Source organism: Dreissena polymorpha, chromosome 2 (assembly GCF_020536995.1).
Source record: "Dreissena polymorpha isolate Duluth1 chromosome 2, UMN_Dpol_1.0, whole genome shotgun sequence".
NCBI classification, from domain to species: Eukaryota; Metazoa; Mollusca; class Bivalvia; order Myida; family Dreissenidae; genus Dreissena; species Dreissena polymorpha.
Window position 1 is genome coordinate 114,698,254 of NC_068356.1, and position 18,885 is coordinate 114,717,138.

General features: G+C 36.2%; 2 protein-coding genes across 5 annotated transcripts in view; one reads left to right on the plus strand and one right to left on the minus strand.

The window, feature by feature from the left end:
- The window catches only part of LOC127868547 (disks large homolog 5-like), a 98,459-nt gene extending 92,706 nt beyond the window's left edge, over positions 1-5,753 (plus strand). For 2 of the 4 annotated variants that reach the window (XM_052410393.1, XM_052410395.1), the window contains 2 exons: positions 1,908-2,017; positions 2,770-5,752. In XM_052410393.1, the coding sequence (XP_052266353.1) occupies positions 1,908-2,017; positions 2,770-2,876 (217 nt within the window). In that variant the 3' untranslated portion in view covers positions 2,877-5,752. Of the gene's footprint in view, positions 1-1,907; positions 2,018-2,769 lie in introns of all 4 variants that reach the window. The other 2 variants (XM_052410394.1, XM_052410396.1) reach the window with 2 other exon arrangements.
- Positions 5,754-8,200: 2,447 nt separating this feature from the next.
- LOC127868576 (peptidyl-prolyl cis-trans isomerase-like) lies at positions 8,201-18,282 on the minus strand. Its single transcript, XM_052410454.1, has 5 exons — positions 18,122-18,282; positions 17,538-17,568; positions 12,033-12,218; positions 10,291-10,366; positions 8,201-8,699 (listed from the first exon to the last, which is right to left on the minus strand). Exons 1-5 carry the CDS (start codon positions 18,188-18,190, stop codon positions 8,567-8,569), a joined length of 495 nt encoding a protein of 164 aa, XP_052266414.1. The 5' UTR covers positions 18,191-18,282; the 3' UTR covers positions 8,201-8,566.
- Between the last annotated feature and the right edge of the window lie 603 nt (positions 18,283-18,885).

Below are 18,885 nucleotides of genomic sequence, written 5' to 3' on the forward strand. Positions count from 1 at the left end.
TCAAACTTGGTACACTTACTTACTATCATGAGGGGACTGGGCAGGCAAAGTTAGATAACTCTGGCGTGCATTTTGACAGAATTATGTGCCCTTTTTATCCTTAAAAAATTGAAAATTTTGGTTAAGTTTTGCGTTTAGTTCCACTTTTCTCAGTAAGTATCAATGCTATTGCATTCAAACTTGGTACACTTACTTACTGTCATGAGGGGACTGGGCAGGCAAAGTTAGATAACTCTGGCATGCATTTTGACAGAATTATGTGCCCTTTTTATACTTAGAAAATTGACAATTTTGGTTAAGTTTTGTGTTTAGGTCCATTTTATTCCTTAAGCATCAAAGCTATTGCTTTCATACTTGCAACACTTACTAACTATCATAAGGGGACTGTGCAGGCAAAGTAATGTAACTCTGACTGGCATTTTGACAGAATTATGTGCCCTTTTTATACTTAGAAAATTGAAAATTTGATTAAGTTTTGTGTTTAGGTCCACTTTATTCCTACAGTATCAAAGCTATTGCTTTCATACTTGCAAGATTTATGAACTATCATAAGGGGACGGTGCAGGCAAAGTTATGTAGCTCTGACTGGCATTTGGACGGAATTATGGGCCCTTTATACTTAGAAAATTGAAAATTTGGTTAAGATTTATGTTTTGGTCCACTTTACCCCTAAAGTATCATAGATATTGCTTTCATACTTGGAACACTAACAAACTATCATAAGGGTACAGTAAAAGGACAAGTTGCATAACTCTGGTTGTCATTGTTACGGAATTATGGCCCTTTTTTGACTTAGTAACTTTTAATATATGGTTAAATTTTGTGTTTCGATCCACTCGAAGTATCAAGGCTATTGCTTTCAAACTTCAAATACTTACATGCTATCATGAGGTTACTGTACCTGGCAACTTGAATTTTACTTTGACCTTTGAATGACCTTGACTCTCAAGGTCAAATTATTAAATTTTGCTAAAATTGCCATAACTTCTTTATTTATGATTAGATTTGATTGATACTTTGATGAAACTACTCTTACCTGACATACCACAATAGACTTCACCCAAACCATCCCCCGTGCCCTCCCCCCCCTCCCCCCTCCCCCCTCCCCCCTCCCCCCCCCCTAATTTTTTTTTTTTTTTTTTTTTTTTTTTTTAAGATCATCTCACAAATGACCACCACACCCTCACACTATACCCCCACCCCACCCCCCCCGACCCCCCCCCCAATTTTTTTTTTTTGATATTTTTTTTTTTTTTTTTTTTTTAAGATCATCTCACAAATGACCACCACACCCTCACACTATACCCCCACCCCACCCCCCCCCACCCCCCCCCCCCCCATTTTTTTTTTTTGATATTTTTTTTTTTTTTTTTTTTTTTTTTAAGATCATCTCACAAATTATCACCACACCCTCACACTATACCCCCCCCCCCCATTTTTTTTTTAAAACGGTTATGTTTGAAATACCGTCCAACCATCGCACCCAAACCCCCCCCCCCCCCCCCCTCCCCCCCCCGATTTTTTTTTTTTTTGTTGCTTTTTTGGAAGGTAATGTAATAAATGTCCACAACCCCACACTATACACCCCTCTTCACTCCACTCCTCCCTCTTTTGTGATTGAAAATGAGAGTCCCTTCACCTTTAAAAAGAAAATAGATGAGCGGTCTGCACCCGCAAGGCGGTGCTCTTGTTTTAATTGTTAAAATTACTAACGTAAAATTACATCGCTTTAAGAAATTCCAGGCAAATATATGTAAGCAAATTATGCTGCTTAGAAGATAATTTTTAACTTGAACATTCAATCAATCCATGCTAGGCATTAATTTACAAGAACATGAACTATCATACAGATATCAATGAGAGCAAACACCACGAAGTTCTTTCATGTATGCTGACGTTGTTTTCAGGGAGATCAAAGACGTGCAATTCCTGCCAGAGAAGCTCACAATTAAGGCATCTAAAGAGCTCTACGAGTATTTCTTGAAGGCAGAACAGGACTACAGGCATCTCATTTCTGGTATAAACTGATTCCTGGTCGGAATTCTGGCAAAATAATTATGTTGCGATTGTATTAACCCTTTCCCACAAAGTGAACATTGCTATGTGCAAACAGCATAAAACCAGAACAGCCTGCGATTAACTCGCAGTCTATTCAGGTTTTATGCTGTTTGCTGCTCATCAGTATCTAAGGTTTGGAGTTGAAGCCTTATAAACTTGAATCTAGTAAGAAAGGTCTAAAATTCAATTTAACTTTCTGAGGGACTACAAATGCATGAAAATACGTATCTAAGTGGTAAAGAGTTAAGGTGTAGATTACTTGGGATTTTCAAGTTTCATGAGTTTAAATAAGAGAAATATTTGCTTCAGATTTTTTTTTCATTTATTAGATTTCATATAATATTTAACATGAAATATACCAGTTATTTGATAAAATACATACAATCATGTATGCCAAGCTCCGGTAACAATAGGTTAATTCATATGTTGTCCCTGATAAGCAGATTTCACAGGCTTCTCAGGGTAGACTAGACACTTTACCCTTGTATACAATTCTCAGTTAAACTGAATTTCTCTTCTAAACAAACAATCCTGTCTTGGCAGAAAGTGTGTTCCCAGATTAGCCCATGCACACCGCACAGACCAATCTGAAATAACACTACGCACATGCATTAAGCATGGTTTTCTCCAAGTGCGCCTCATATTTTTATCTTCCTGATGAAGTATGGCATTTTTTTATCAATGCTTATAAAAGAGTGTGCTTGTTTATAGCTACCATCCAAGGGGGCAACCTGGCTGAGATGGCCCAGCAGATCAAGAATGTGATAGCCTCGGAGCAGGAGAAGCCTATCTGGGTCCCCTCCTCCACCCTGAGATGACACACACACAGCTACCACTACGTTGGGACATACACAGATCCTTAATGCCACATGCAGACATTGACATAGCACACACATGCCCGACAGACCAAGGACTTATATGATCCTCATGCTGGGAAAACTGTGCTAAATGCTTGTGCGTTAAGTGTCGTCCCAGAATGTTGTCCAGTATGCAAAGGCCAATCAGGGGCGATACTTCCCACCTTTTATGGAAATGTTCAATTAAAGGTGGACTCTCTTGAACAAAAATCCAGTGAATGTGAAATGTCATCCTGATTAGCCTGTGCAGACTGCAAAGGCTAATATGGGATTACACTTAACACACAAGAATTAAGCCCGGTTTTCTCAGAACAAAGCTCGTGTGGCTACTAGACATTGGCCTAATAACACTGCTGATGGTCATTGCTTGAGCATGCACACAGCCAATTATCATTGGCTAGGCACATTTGGTGGACATTCCAAGTTACAGACTTCCATCAATCCACATATATTTCTGAAATGTGAAGAAATTGTTTTGATAAGTTAAATGATATTTGTATATGATGGATTAAACTTTGCTTGCTTCATGTGCTGGGATGAATATAACTCTTAGATATATTATTAGCCCATCTGAGCACCAAGTGCTCAAGATGAACCGTTGTGAGGGTTGGCATCAAATGTTGTCAACGTTTAGCTAGTTACCACTTTAGAGGCCACTTTTGGTTCCTATCTTGATCTAGGTCAGAATGTTTATCTTAACAATATGTGTCTTGTTCTGTGAAAACTGGGCATAATGCATGTGTGTAAAGTGTCCCAGATTAGCCTGTGCAGTACGCACAGGCTAATCAGGGACGACACTTTCCACTTCAATGGTATTTTTCGTTTAAAGGAAGTCCATTTGTACTGAAAATCAAGTTTAAGCGGAAAGTGTCGTCCCTGATTAGTCTGTGCGGACTGCACAGGCCAATCTGGGATAACACTTTACGCACATGTATTATGCCCAGTTTTCTCAGAACACGACTCGTATGTAGTCCAAGTACAAATATGGGTCATGTGTGTCCAAAAACAAGGTGACCTGGTCAAATTATAAAAAAGCCTTGTTACAACTCTAGAAGACTCATTTACAATTTATTATTGATGACAATATGTGAGAATGTTTATCTTGAGTACTGGGTACATCCAACTATTCTTATTTGTTTCAAGTGTGTCCAAAAACTATGGCAACAGGTAAAGTATTGAAAAAACCTTTGCATCATTTAAGTTTTTGCTTCTAACTAGCTCATGGGTAAGATTGTTTATCTTTACAATGTTTGTAAATGCTACAATGCTAAGTTTAAAATCTGGGTTAGCTGTTTCCAAAAGCTAGATCCTTGGGTCAAATCTCAGAAAACCCTCTTTATCACTTTAGAAACCACATTTACGAGTAAATCTTGATGAATCATGGTCAGAATGTTTTCTTGACAATATCAATGCTTAATTTAAAAATCTGGGTGAAGTGTTCCCAAAAACTAGGTACCGGTAATTAGGCCAAACCTTTGAAAAACTTTGTATTATCACTCTGGAAGCCATATTTATGACTCAATCTTTATGAAAATGTGTCAGAATGTTCACCTTGACAACATCAAGACAAGGTTTGAATCTGGGTAAATTGTGTTTGAAACTAGGTTTCCAGGTCAAATCCCCAAAAACCAAATTGTTACCACTTTGGAAACCATATTTATGCAGATTCAATATTGATAAATCTTGGTCAGAGTGTTCATCTTGAAAATATCCAATTCAAGTTTGAATATTTGTAAAATGGGGTAAAAAAATAAGCCATTCGTTCAATCATATTCTAACCTATCTAGATGCCACTTATGACTCAGTCTCAATGAAATCTGGTGATAATGTAAATCTTGACAAAATCTTGGCCAAGTTTAAATCCCAAATCGATTACGTTACGGCCATCATTGTCCCTTTTTAATGGTTTACATAGTGCTAACGGAAAAGCCATAAACGGTATTTAAAAAAGATTTTAACAGTAAAAGAACAATATTGCTAGGTTGTGATTAAGATGTATTATGTATTAATTGTAGTGTTTTGTTTACATTGCAGTAAGTGTCTTTGGTTATGGGCCAAGCTTTTTAGATCTTTCCCCATTCAAATATTTATTTTTTTGCTTATGTATATATACCCAGACCAACACATCAATTCAAGTAACATGTTACACTTTATTCTACATTTCTTGACTAGTTTTGGGTAGGATTGCTTCGCAAATGTTGACCTATAAACATGTTTTCATTGTTTAAGTATATTTTTATGTTAAAGTGATTGTTAAATTTCTGTTCTGATACACTTGCACAAAATTGATTGTATTGATTGATACAACTCTTAACTGTTAAATGTGGTACAAAAATTCAACAAGAAGCATGACATGACTTGCTTTAGAAACAGATGAAGCAAATGATGCAGTTCAGGTTGTGCAAGTGCTAAGCTGGGTCAGGTGTTTACTCCTGCACATCTACAATGAAGCATGTTTGTATTTCTGGGAAATATGTTGCTATGAGACAAACTCCGATGTGATGTGTTGAATGAGGAATTCACAGCATCATGTGGCTGTGTAAATTAAATATTGAACAATGCATTTACTTACTTTTGTTATAATGCAAGTAGATAAACCCAATATGAGGGGGGGTATAATGAAGGTATTTCACCGATATTGATGAACATGTGTAAACAAGCAACGCATATTCCCTATTTTAAAGCATATTTTCTCTAGTGGCAATGTTAAATTGATGAAATCCTTACAAAATATGTATACATTAACAAAGAGATAGTTATTAAATAATATTTGGCTATCATATTTTTTTGTTGACTAACCCATGGTAAGGAATATAGATGTGCATGAATTAAATCAGGAGTGTCAAAGAACAAGTGATTTAATCATGCATTAATCCATCAATCTTTACTCCTGAGCATGTTTATTTTTAAAACAAACTATGATAATGTTTTATTTTGAATCTTAAATGATCTTATGTTCTTTAATCTGTATTTTTTAAGTTCAGGCACGAAAACTAAGTTTTACTATATCCTGTCCATCTTTTATGGAGATATTTAATGGTCGTTACATTCTATAGAACAATAAGGATAACTTTGAAACGATGTAATAGGGTGCATTCTAACACATGCAGTTAAATGTTCAATACCCCTGGATTTTTCAGAACTACTTGATTTACTTATTGTCTATTATAGGAAACAGGCTGCATATGTTAGGATTAGATTTGAGAACTGGTTTTATGTAATTGTGAATTATGTATGGCTTGACTGCTGGATTAAATGTACATTATAAAGCAACAAAAAGTATACATTTTACTGGATATAATGTCATTTGTGTCCAGAAGAAACTTTGTCATTTACATGAACTGCTTTTGTTAATATGGTTGTGAATTACTGTAAACATTTTTGAAACATATATGTGATATTTTATGAATAAATATGTTGCATGAAATTCACTCCAGAGTTAATCATCTGTTCCACCCATAAACAATACATTCGATACATGTTTTAGAAAAGATAATGACAACATTGTAAATGCAAAGACCTTCTAGACAACACTCAGACACTCCGAGCAACAGATCATTACTCTAAAAACATTTGGATAACTTTCTGTGACATTGATTTGAAGCGATCATTGTATGCAAAGTATTTTTCTTTTTGCATGCAAGCTTTAATCCATATTTTAATTTGCATGCAAACCTTAACCAGGACTTTTTTTAAGTCTAAAAGGGGTGATAATCTTGCTTAAAGGCAGGTTAATTTTCAAGGTCTTGTTCAGTGACTATTAATGTAGACCCTGAATATACATGTTGAGTTTAAGTTCAATGTCTTTAATAAATAGTAAACTGGACTTCAACATGAAGTAAATGGCTTTTCACAGTTCAAGGTTTTGGTCATAAAATGTAGACACACTGCAGCACAAATAAGTTTCATTTCAATTTCTGTGGTAGAAACAGATATATGGAACTAGAAAAATACAAAAAGGGGCATAATCATGTTAAAGTGCAGGACTGGGGAATGGAACATTGTCAGTGACATCATACAAAGATCCAGAAAAGGAGTTAAATTGAATGAATACCCATTATAGAAATGGTGATGTGTGATCAGAACGTTCACTTTAACCAGTGCATTACTCTGACATTAGGGTGAGAGGAATTGCTTAAATTATTCCATGAAAAGTCAAGCTAAGAATGTATCCATATTTATTTTCCCTAACAAATGAACTAATTGCCATTCAGCTTTTTTGGTTACACTGGTATTTTGTTTATATATCATCTCATAAAATTAACAATATTTGGATTTTATTGTGTAAGATTACACAACAAGCATTTGCCAGTTTTTATGCTACCCGAAATAAAATTTCGGCGGAGCATATAGTTGCCAGTTTGTCCTTCATTACTTCCTTCAGTCACACTTTTGCTACCATTTCTCATAGCGCCTTCAATACTTAACAAATCGCTTTCATATTTGGCATTTAGGTACCTTGCATGGACCTCTACCTTCTGACGAGGTTTGAGGTCACTGGGGTCAAGGTCACTAAGGCTAATAATAGATTTTTTTAGGTGGTTATTAACACATAGATTGACAAAGCCCATCATCGGGGAGCATCCATCAGTTTCACTGATATTCTTGTTTTAAAGGCCATGCACGAGAGCAACAGAGTTTCGGACATGATATTGATGGTTTCCAGGTATTTACAACTAGTGTTTATAGTCTATAAGATCAGTATGTACCATGTTAGCATTACTTAATACACAAGAGGGCAAATAAAACATTTATGCACACTGTAAATAGAATTATTACAAGGATAGAGCCACTGTGTTTGAACATGAAACAGAGATATTTGAGGTTTTCTTTATAGTTTAACTTCATAATACATGTGCTCTTTTTAATATCCCAATAAGTGCACAGGTCAAGGGTTAGAATTATGAATTACTGATTAAAACTTAACATTTCCTGCAGAGTCCTGGTAGAGTATTGAAATACAAGGTATCAAAGATTTAATGCAAATATTGACGAGTTATCTTTCCGAAAAACAACATGATACATGCATATCAATTACGGACACTTAATTCTAATAAAACAATCTCTTGCATTAAAAACCAAACTGCTTTGCAAAATGTTAAGCTTTGGCCTATTGTAGGAAGTTGAATAGTAGGAAGTTAAATATCGCAAAACAGTTATATTCTAAAATATACAGTTGGAATGTATTCTGATGTATCATGCACATCTAGGGGAGACTGGATAATTTATATATGAAATATTACACATACATACATGATAAACAATCTCAAAACAACAAACCCACATTTTATCAAAAGAACTTTATTTCACTTGATTTACTGAGATTTCCTTTTCAAACAGTTTGTTCTTACACTATGAACATTCAGGTCTACAAAAAGTTGGATATCAAATGGCAAATCTGACAACTTGGGACTTTTTCTATGTTGATCAAAACAATATTTGATCAGGAATCACAATGAACAATATAGAACTACATAAGGATTTACAATAAGCACAGAAACAATAATAAGAGCATGAGGAGTGTTCCTTTGTTGATACAAACAACGTTTAAATTGCAGTTATTAAGTTAAATCTGTTGCACTGACACAAGAAAATGTCATTGTTGAAATGTTGAACACTTTCATTATGGGTTGTTGAGAGAATCTATGTGTTCAAAGCTGACCACAGTTGGTGATGGTGATCTTCTCTTTTGTCTTGCCGTTCTGGGAGCCATAGCCCTCAACCTTCTTCACCACGTCCATCCCCTCCACCACCTGACCAAACACAACGTGCTTGCCATCCAGCCTGAAATCAGACCATACTGTGTTTATGCTAAAAAATTATTGTGCCATATGCAAACAGTGTGGCTCTAGACCAGCCTGCGCAGTCTCTTCAGGAGCTATCCTGTCGTCAGTAAAGATAAGCAAGTTTTCGTTATCCGATTTAGCTGCCAGGGACTATAACCTCAATTTTTATTTAGCCTGTTTCCATTCCAGTGTTTTTTCCCAACATTTTGGGAATGGGGCCAGGTCCCTTTGGATTGCAAAAAATTGCGTCTTTTTTTACTTAAATTGGGAAATAAATTGTTATGATTTTATGCTTACATGTACTTTGAACTTGATGTGATTTCAATATTATATTTTCTAAAATTCAACTTACAAAGCTGGATTTGGAGAAAAGTGAAATGTTCGCACCTATTACAAAAAATCTTGTTTCGAAACCTTTAATTAGGAATTTTTGGTCTCATTTGGGAAAAATATATCCTTTTTCCATTGGGAATGGGTCCCCCTACACCCTTATTCTGCAGAATGAGACTGCTATAACCAACAAAAAAGTGTTCAAGCTCCATTTAAACATCAACCATTTGTCTAGTTAACTAAAGATTTTGGTGGATGAATATTCAGAGTTCATTTCACTCGGACCCAACTAAGGCTATATTACCAGAGAAAACAAATTTGGCAAAGTGCCCCAAATTTGACAATTTATAAAAGTCCCCATTCAAGCTTAAATTATTTTGCCTAAGTTTAGAAAACAAAATGTTAAGACTGTTAAAAGTAATAAAAAGTTGCATGTGGAAGAAAATTTGCTTTTCATGCTCCCTGGGACATGAAACCTGGAATGTTTTTAAGAAGCTTACTTATAAAAACAAGAGGCAGGGGAAAAGGACATATCTCTGATCCATAAAACACTTCCGGTATTCCCTCAACTCAGTGATCTGCAAATGTCCTTTTTATTTAAGGCCTATATATTCGATTCAAAAGGTAAAATCCTTATATCATGGTAAAGTAAGCAAAACAAGCAAATTCGTTGAATTGATATCCCCTGCCAATATGCTGCTGGACACAAAGTGTTACATTTGACACTCAAAAAAGCATTTTTTCAAGATAAAAAGGGCCATAACTCCATTATTAACAGATGGTGTACAATGCTATTTGGCGTGCATCATCATCTTATCCATATATATACTCATACCAAGTTTCAATGAAATCCGCCAAAGCACTTCCAAGATATGGCTGCCGACACACAAATGCATTTTTTCAAGATACAAAGGGCCATAACTTCGTTATTAACAGATGGTGTACAATGCCATTTAGCGTGCATCATCCTCTTATCCATATATATACTCATACCAAGTTTCAATGAAATCCGCCAAAGCACTTCCAAGATATTGCTCCGGATGGACAGACGGAAAGACGGATGGACGGACAACGCCAAAACAATATCCCTCCGCCTATGGCGGGGGATAACAATATAGCTGGTCATTCAAATATATCACTGAATGTTGCACTTCAGCTCAGATCAAAAACCCATTTAAGAACGGAATTGTTCAGTTCAAGAAACAATTGCAATGACATCAATTACTAAAACACAAAAGTGTGCACATAAATATTCTTACCAGTCAGTCTTTGCAGTGCACAAGAAAAACTGTGAGCCATTTGTGTTTGGTCCAGCATTTGCCATAGACAGAATACCTACAAGCATAAGAATTCAGTCTTTTAAATCAACAATTATGAAAATGATTGTTTGAAGACATTACCTTCAAGCTTGAACTTTTTAACACAATAAAACAATAAACTGCTGCGCCATGAGCGCATGATACGCCCGTCGTTCGCCAATGAAGTAGTAAGGTAATAAATAACCCTTTGAATCATTTTTTTACTTCAGTTTATTTAATGAAATCACGAAATTTTGACGAACAAAGTCGCATAACTCTGGAACGACAATTCAGAATTCCGTCAAAAATGAAAGGGGATCAGGGTTTATGAATATTAAGATTGTGTTAAAATTTGAAAAAAATCCATCGAAGGATATTTGAGCTACGGTAGGACATTCAATGAAATCACGAAATTTTGACGAACAAAGTCCCATAACTCTGGAACGACAATTCAGAATTCCGTCAAAAACGAAAGGGGATCAGGGTTTATCAATATTAAGATTGTGTTGAAATTTGAAAAAAATCCATCGAAGGATATTTGAGCTACAGTAGGACATTCAATGAAATCACGAAATTTTGACGAACAAAGTCCCATAACTCTGGAACGACAATTCAGAATTCCGTCAAAAACGAAAGGGGATCAGGGTTTATCAATATTAAGATTGTGTTGAAATTTGAAAAAAATCCATCGAAGGATATTTGAGCTACAGTAGGACATTCAATGAAATCACGAAATTTTGACGAACAAAGTCCCATAACTCTGGAACGACAATTCAGAATTCCGTCAAAAACGAAAGGGGATCAGGGTTTATCAATATTAAGATTGTGTTAAAATTTGAAGAAAATCTGTCAAAGGATATTTGACGTAGCGTACGACATTAACAGACGGACGGACGGACGGACGGACAGACGGACGGACAGACGGACGGACAGACGGACGGACAGACGGACGCGGGGTATACCATAATACGTCCCGTCATAGACGGGCGTATAAAAACTACTTTTCTAGAAAAAAATTAATACATATTAACATAACATGGGGTCGTATTTAAATGTAAACCAGCTTTTGTTTACATGAAAATATTTACTTGCACGCAAATTTCCAATATTTGGAAAACAAGGTGACCTTTGGCCCTAAGAAAGTAACCATATGGAGGTAAGCTTCTGAGGAATAAAAGAACTTAATGAAACATTGATATTTTATTCCTAAAAACGTAATTAAAACTGTTGATAATTGAAAATATTTCTAACACAGGTCACATATGTACACATTAAAACCTTTAATTCATGGAGGACAACTCTACTGGAACAACCCTGTTGAATTTCCTATAACAGTGTCTGACATACCATATTTTATGGATGAAAGATCCCACGAGATTCAAATGAAACATTGTTTTTGTTTTACTGGGTAAGTCTTCAAGTGATTTGCTGGACAATTTATTTATAATAATCTGAAGTAAGGTAAACAATTAACATAGGTAATGCAATACCATTAAAAATTAGGGTTGTTGTTCTGATGTTTTGACAATAATCATAAGAATGGCTAGTGACAGTTACTGAAAAATACACTAATCGGCACATTTCAAGCGCCCTGTGGACTCTGATTCCAAATTCAAGTGCCCCGGAGAGGGACTGTTAAATGGCCTGTGAAAAGCAGTGATATTAAAAGAGAATGTCTTGCAATTTAAAATACAAAACATTACCAGCCCCAGTGTGCTTCAATGTAAAGTTTTCATCCTTGAATTTTTCCCCATAGATGCTCTTGCCACCAGTGCCGTTATGGTTGGTAAAGTCGCCTCCCTGGCACATGAAACCTGGAATGACTCTATGGAACGAACTGCCCTTGAACCCAAAGCCTTTTTCTCCAGTACACAATGCTCTGAAGTTCTCTGAAATTATAAACCGACATATATGAATAACTAAGATTATTCACTGGCAATTATTTTGCAATTAAAAGTGCCATTTAGTTGATTTTTTATTGAACCCACCAGAGTCTAGACTAAGATTCCAATGTTCTTACATACTGTCAAGATAAACATTCTAACAAAGATTGAATAAACAAGAGCTGTCAGAGGACAGCGCGCTCAACTATTCGAGTGCTTGACAGACATCATGGAGAGGGGGTATAATGTGGGTGTGTGGTCATTTAATAGATGATCTTTCAAAAAAAAGAAGAAAAAAAAAAATGGGGGGGGGGGGGGGGGGATTCTGGGGTGGGGGATGGTTAGGGTGGAGTCCATTGTGGAATGTCAGGTAAGTGTTGTTTTGTCAAAGCATGAATCAAATCTGATCTTAAATAAAGAAGTTATGGCAATTTAAGCAAAATTAATTAATTTGACCATGAGAGTCAAGGTCATTCAAAGGTCAAGGTCAAATTCAACTTGCCAGGTACAGTAACATCATGATAGTAAGAAAGTATTTGAAGTTTAAGCAATAGCCTTGATACTTTAGAAGTAAAGTGGATCTAAACACAAAATAAAAAAAATATTCAAAGTTACAAAGACAACAAGATGTGTTTGTGAAACACAATGTCCCCCTATATGACGTTTGACCTTGTAGGATGACCTTGACCTTGTGAAGGATGACCTTGACCTTTCACCACTCAAAATGTGCAGCTCCATGAGATACACATGCATGCCAAATATCAAGTTGCTATCTTCAATATTGCAAAAGTATTCATAAAATAAGCGATTTCGGCCACATATATTTGACCTCTGACCTTGACCTTGACCTTTCACCACTCAAAATGTGCAGCTCCATGAGATGCACATCCATGCCAAATATCAAGTTGCTATCTTCAATATTGCAAAAGTATTTATAAAATAAGCGATTTGGCCCACATATATTTGACCTCTGACCTTGAAGGATGACCTTGACCTTGACCTTTCACCACTCAAAATGTGCAGCTCCATGAGATACACATGCATGCCAAATATCAAGTTGCTATCTTCAATATTGCAAAAGTATTCATAAAATGAGCGATTCTGGCCACATATATTTGACCTCTGACCTTGAAGGATGACCTTGACCTTTCACCACTCAAAATGTGCAGCTTCATGAGATACACATGCATGCCAAATATGAAGTTGCTATCTTCAATGTAGCAAAAGTTATTGCAAAATGTTAAAGTTTGCACAAACAGACAGACAGACCAACAGACAGACAGGGCAAAAACAATATGTCCCCCACTACTATAGTGGGGGACATAAAAAGTGGCCATAATTCCGTTAAAAAGCCAACCAGAGTTATGCAACTTGCCCAGTACAGTCCCCTTACGATATTTAGCGAGATTCCAAGTCTATAAAGCAATAGCTATGATACTATTTCTGGTCACTGTGACCTTTGACCTAGTGACCTGAAAATCAATAGGGGTCATCTGCGATTCATGATCAATGTACCTATGAAGTTTCATGATCCTAGGCCTAAGCGTTCTTGAGTTATCATCCGGAAACTATCTGGTGGACGGACATACGGATCGACATGTGCAAAAACAATATACCCCCTCTTCTTTGAAGGGAGGCATAAATATGAAAGCAATATGTCAAAGGCCAAGTGAAAAAGGGCCATAATTCTTACAAAATGCTTGATACAGTTGTCTGCTCTTGTTTATAGATTGGGGTCATGTTGGTAAAGAAGTATGCAAAATATAAAAGTAATATGTCAAGGGACATAGAAAATATTTGAGGTGGTATGCAAACTTTAACATAGAAAATCTAAGTGAAACAAGAGCTGTCACCATAGGATGACATATGCCCCCTATAAACACTTTGATTGAAGTTATGAGCATTTTTCGAAACCTAAACGCATATTTTGAAACCTAAACACAGACCCTAAGTTAAAGGTCAAGGTCAAAGGGGTCAAAATTTTTGTGCATATGGAAAGGCCTTGTCCATATACACATGCATACCAAATATAAAGGTTATATCTCTAGGGACATTGAAGTTATGAGCATTTTTCGAAACCTAAACACAGGATCCAGAAAACCACCATTTTCAGCAGTATTTCTAGTCTATTTGTTGCCATAGCAACCAGAATTTTCGACATAGGAACGAAATGAAATGACGTGCATCATGTCCATATTGCCATCTATCCATGTTTCAAGTTTCATGAAAAAATATTAAGAACTTTAAAAGTTATCGCAGGATCCAGAAAAGTGTGACAGACTGACTGACAGACGGAGCAAAAACCATAAGTCCCCTCCGGTGAAACCGTAAGGGGACTAATAATCCAAATGTATGCACATTCCATATGTTTTGTTGGTCCTCTTCATTGTATTTCCACATAAATTGCAAAGAGAAGCAGACAACTGCACAAGTTTTAAAACAATATTATTATACTTTCATATATTTGATTTTCAAAACAATAACTTTCACTTCGTCCCAATTTTCATAAAATGTTGCATGAAATCATCATAGTTTCTAGCATAACAACTCTGCGCACAAATGGTGATGTAGCATACATGCCATAATTTTTTAGGTCCAAAGCGGGACATTCCATAAAAAATTGTCGGGACATTTGACCAAAAAGCAGGACACCTATCATTCCACCTTTACTATAGTCAGTATAGTACTAACAAAAACTCTTGATACTTTTATTCAAGACATAAAACATCTGATATGAAGCATGAAATCTAAAACATAACAATAACAGTTTCATTAAATAAGACAATAGCAAACAACGAAATAATATTCATCTTTTTAAGAGTACAAAATCTAGAACATTACGACAACAATACTCATTATATTAATCTCAATGGCAAACATTAACGCAGGCGAGGCTATCCAGTTGACTGAAAGTACGGGTTACAGTACACTATCTACCGAACCACTTTTACTGTTTGTTGCGATGTTTTTTTAAGCATGTAGCCATGCGCAGTTTGTTACTTGTCAATTGTCGCGGCTTAATTGGAGTAGGGTCAAACTGTCATGCATAGCACCTCGTTGATTTTAGCTTAATTGAAGTAGGGTCAAACTGTCATGCATAGCACCTCGTTGTTTTTATTACAATTACACCCAATTACACTAGACAGGATGGGTATCACTTATTGGACTGTTTGTTGCGATTTTGGTATATTGCACATTCGGATTATCCCGCTATATTGGAATTAAACATTGAATGTTAAAGACTCATTAATGACGTAGAGTTAATTTTACAAAACATTTGTTTTGTAAACCGTTTCAAACAAATACAAAAATAAACACATTTTCAACATTTATTTCATTATAATACAACTATCGATAGCAATAAGCGACCACTATCTTAAAGACCACCATGGTGTGAATGCCTGATGAAATCAATAGTTAGCCGATAAATCGCTGATAAGGTGTCATAAACAACACTGGTACACACGATAAGTAGAATCGGATTGTTAATTGGGGGCAATAAAGGGATTAGCGGTGGTAAGTGTTAGCGAAACAGAGCTTGAATAGCGAATTTTATTGTGAACCTATAGACCTTACATCGTTTTTTACGAATGTCGGGACAAATCGTCTCACGGCGGGACGGCGGGACAAAGGGTCCAAAAGCGGGACTGTCCCGCCGAGATCGGGACGTATGGCATGTATGGATGTAGGCATGTTCAATGGGAATACCCCCGTCAAGATAGTCCATCTATTTCTTCAAATCTTTTCATAGCAAAATACATGCCCAACTTTATTTATACTTCTAACAAATGTTAAACATATGTGTTTATGAAATTCTTGGGTGTCAATCAGCTAACGGGTTATACATCAGACATGATTTTCACATTCAATGTCAGTGACTTTGATCATGGTTTTACCTAAATTTCAATAGGGATTATCTACTATTCAAGGTCAATGGATATATAAAGTATGAGGCCCATCACTCAATCCTTTGATGACATATCGAATGGAAACCAATTTAACACTTAATGTCAGTGATTTTGACCTCTGAACTAGTGACCCTAATTTCAAAAGGGGTCCTCTACTGTCCAAGGCCAATGCACATTGGAAGAATCAAGCCAATCAGTGAATCAGTTGACGAGTTAGTGATCGGAAACGATTTCACACTTAGTGATACAGTGACCTTGACCTTCAACCTAGATTCCCCAATTTCAATAGGGACCAACAACTTCTCAACGCAAATGTGCATGGGAAGTATTGAGCCAATCGGTCCTTGCGTTCACAAGTTATTGATTGGAAACAATTTTCACTCTTTGTGGGACAGTGACCTTTGACCGAGTGACTCCAATTTCAAAAGAGGTAATCTAATGGCAAAGGCAAATGGGAAGTATCAATCAATTGGTTAATCTGTTTACAAGTAATGGATCGGAAGGGAACTGGTCTTCTGATAAGACCAACCCACCGACATCCAGCAATCAATTACCTCCTTTTCTTCCAAGGGGGGGCATACAAATCAGCTCAATATCTTGAAGTGTTATGAAAAAAAAACTCCTGCAAACAGAATGCTGGATGGACAAATTGATAGACAGTGGGACTTCTATATGCCTCTCTATGGAGGGGCATACCAAAGTTTGGCTATTAACAATAGACTCTGGCTATGACGCTATGAAAGTTTCATTACCTACTTGGCTATGAAGGTGAAAAAGTTTTGCAAACTGCACTTAAGAGATTAATGCTTTACAATATCTGCCAATTTAACAGTTTCAACCAATACAGTACAAAGTTTGTATTGCCCAATCCCTATGCCATTAGTCAGTTAGTACCTTAACCCTTTAAGCGCTGGAACCGAATTTTAAAGGCCTTTGCAAACAGTTTGGATCCAGATGAGACGCCACAAAACGTGGCGTCTCATCAGGATCCAAACTGTTTGCTATTCTGATAGTATTCTTTGAAAAAATTCTAAGAAAATGCTAATTTTACAAATTCAGCAGACGACATTTTAGCAGACTACAAATTTCCCAGCATGCAAAGGGTTAAAATAATAATGACCGGCGCCATAAGACCAGTGTTTTTTTCCAGCATTTTGGGAATGGGGCCGGGTCCCTTTGAATTGGGAAAATTTGCGGCGTATTGACTAAAATTGGGAAATTAGTGTTGTTGCTGTTTTGCTAAAAAAATGCTGCAAATTTAGAAGTGTTTTCTGCATTATTTTTTAACCAAAAAAAAATCATTGTAGACGCATCTGATAGCTATAAAAAAAAAACATGAAAACAAAACAGTGTAGTGAAATGTGCAATGTAAATTTGAGCTAATATGGATACATCCTAAGCCATAATTGTACTTTACCTGCGGTTTTAGGAACAACATCACCCCTCAGCTGTAATAAAAAGAAATAAAATGAATCGATCTCTTGCTGAAATGGCAAATTTATGTAGAATGGTGTTAAAGAACATTAAGTGGTGGAACAAATAAGTTTTAAATAATTATCATTTGTTAATTTTAATGCCAATTGTAGTATTAAATATTGCTTACATTAAAACTTCACTAAATTTTTAGTTTTCTTTAGTTATAAAAAAATATGAATAAAGCAAGGCTTATAACAGGTTTAACTTGTACAGGGCGTTTGTCAGTGGCCTTGACATTTCTTCTCCGTGACTAACGCGGCTTAGAAACTATAATGTAGTTTACAAAACAAGTACCATAGAAACTATGTAACAAACAAATCCAACAGAAGCAATCATGCATATCGAGTCAAACGTAAATAATGACATCTACGAATATCTTTGAAATTAAAGAACACTGTTGTTTTTTTTTCAAACCAACATGGCGTTCACGACACAAGGAAGCCGGCAGGTGGAAATTATTCATAAATACACTTGCGAAATACATATCTATTGTAAAGACTAAGTGCTAAAAAGGTACAATTATACCTCAACTACTATTCTTCCAAGAGCTGTCTTGTCGGCACTCACATCCATAAAACACTTAGTCTTAGACATGTTTCTGTATGAAGACTACTCAATAACTGAAGACGAAGGGGCGCGCAAAGGACGGCGTGTGTAGTGACCTCAACCTTCACTATCAGAAAAGTTAACGTCCAATCATTTCAGTTCGGTTGTTTTCGTCAATTACCGGAAGCTTTCTTTTCTTTATTTTTTTGGAAAGAGCAAGTGAGGATGTCGATGACAATCAAAGCGCTGTATATAATACAGTTGTTCTCTATCGCGTTAACAGATGGACTATAGTTCCACACGTTGTTTTCAAAAACACACGTATTGTCATCGCCACATTAAAGAAAGTGCATTAAAATGCATTAAATACGGAATACCGTTTATACCATCGTCGTTTCACATTAAAATACAGAGTGCGACAATGCGATAGTTCGATAGTACGATGGCGACAATGCGATAGTACCATGGCGACAATGCGATAGTACGATGCGCGACAATGCGATTGCGACAACGCGATAGTACGATGACGACAATGCGACAGTGCGACAATACGATGGCGACAGTGCGATAGTATATAAATATTACATGGTTGACAGGGTGACAGTAAATTTGTCAACTTGAGCAAATACTGTCAACCGAGGCGAAGCCAAGGTTGACAGTATTTTTCCGAAAGTTGACAAATTTACTGTCACCCTGTCAGACATGTAATATTTATTTTATTATACCGAATGAACTATTCAAAC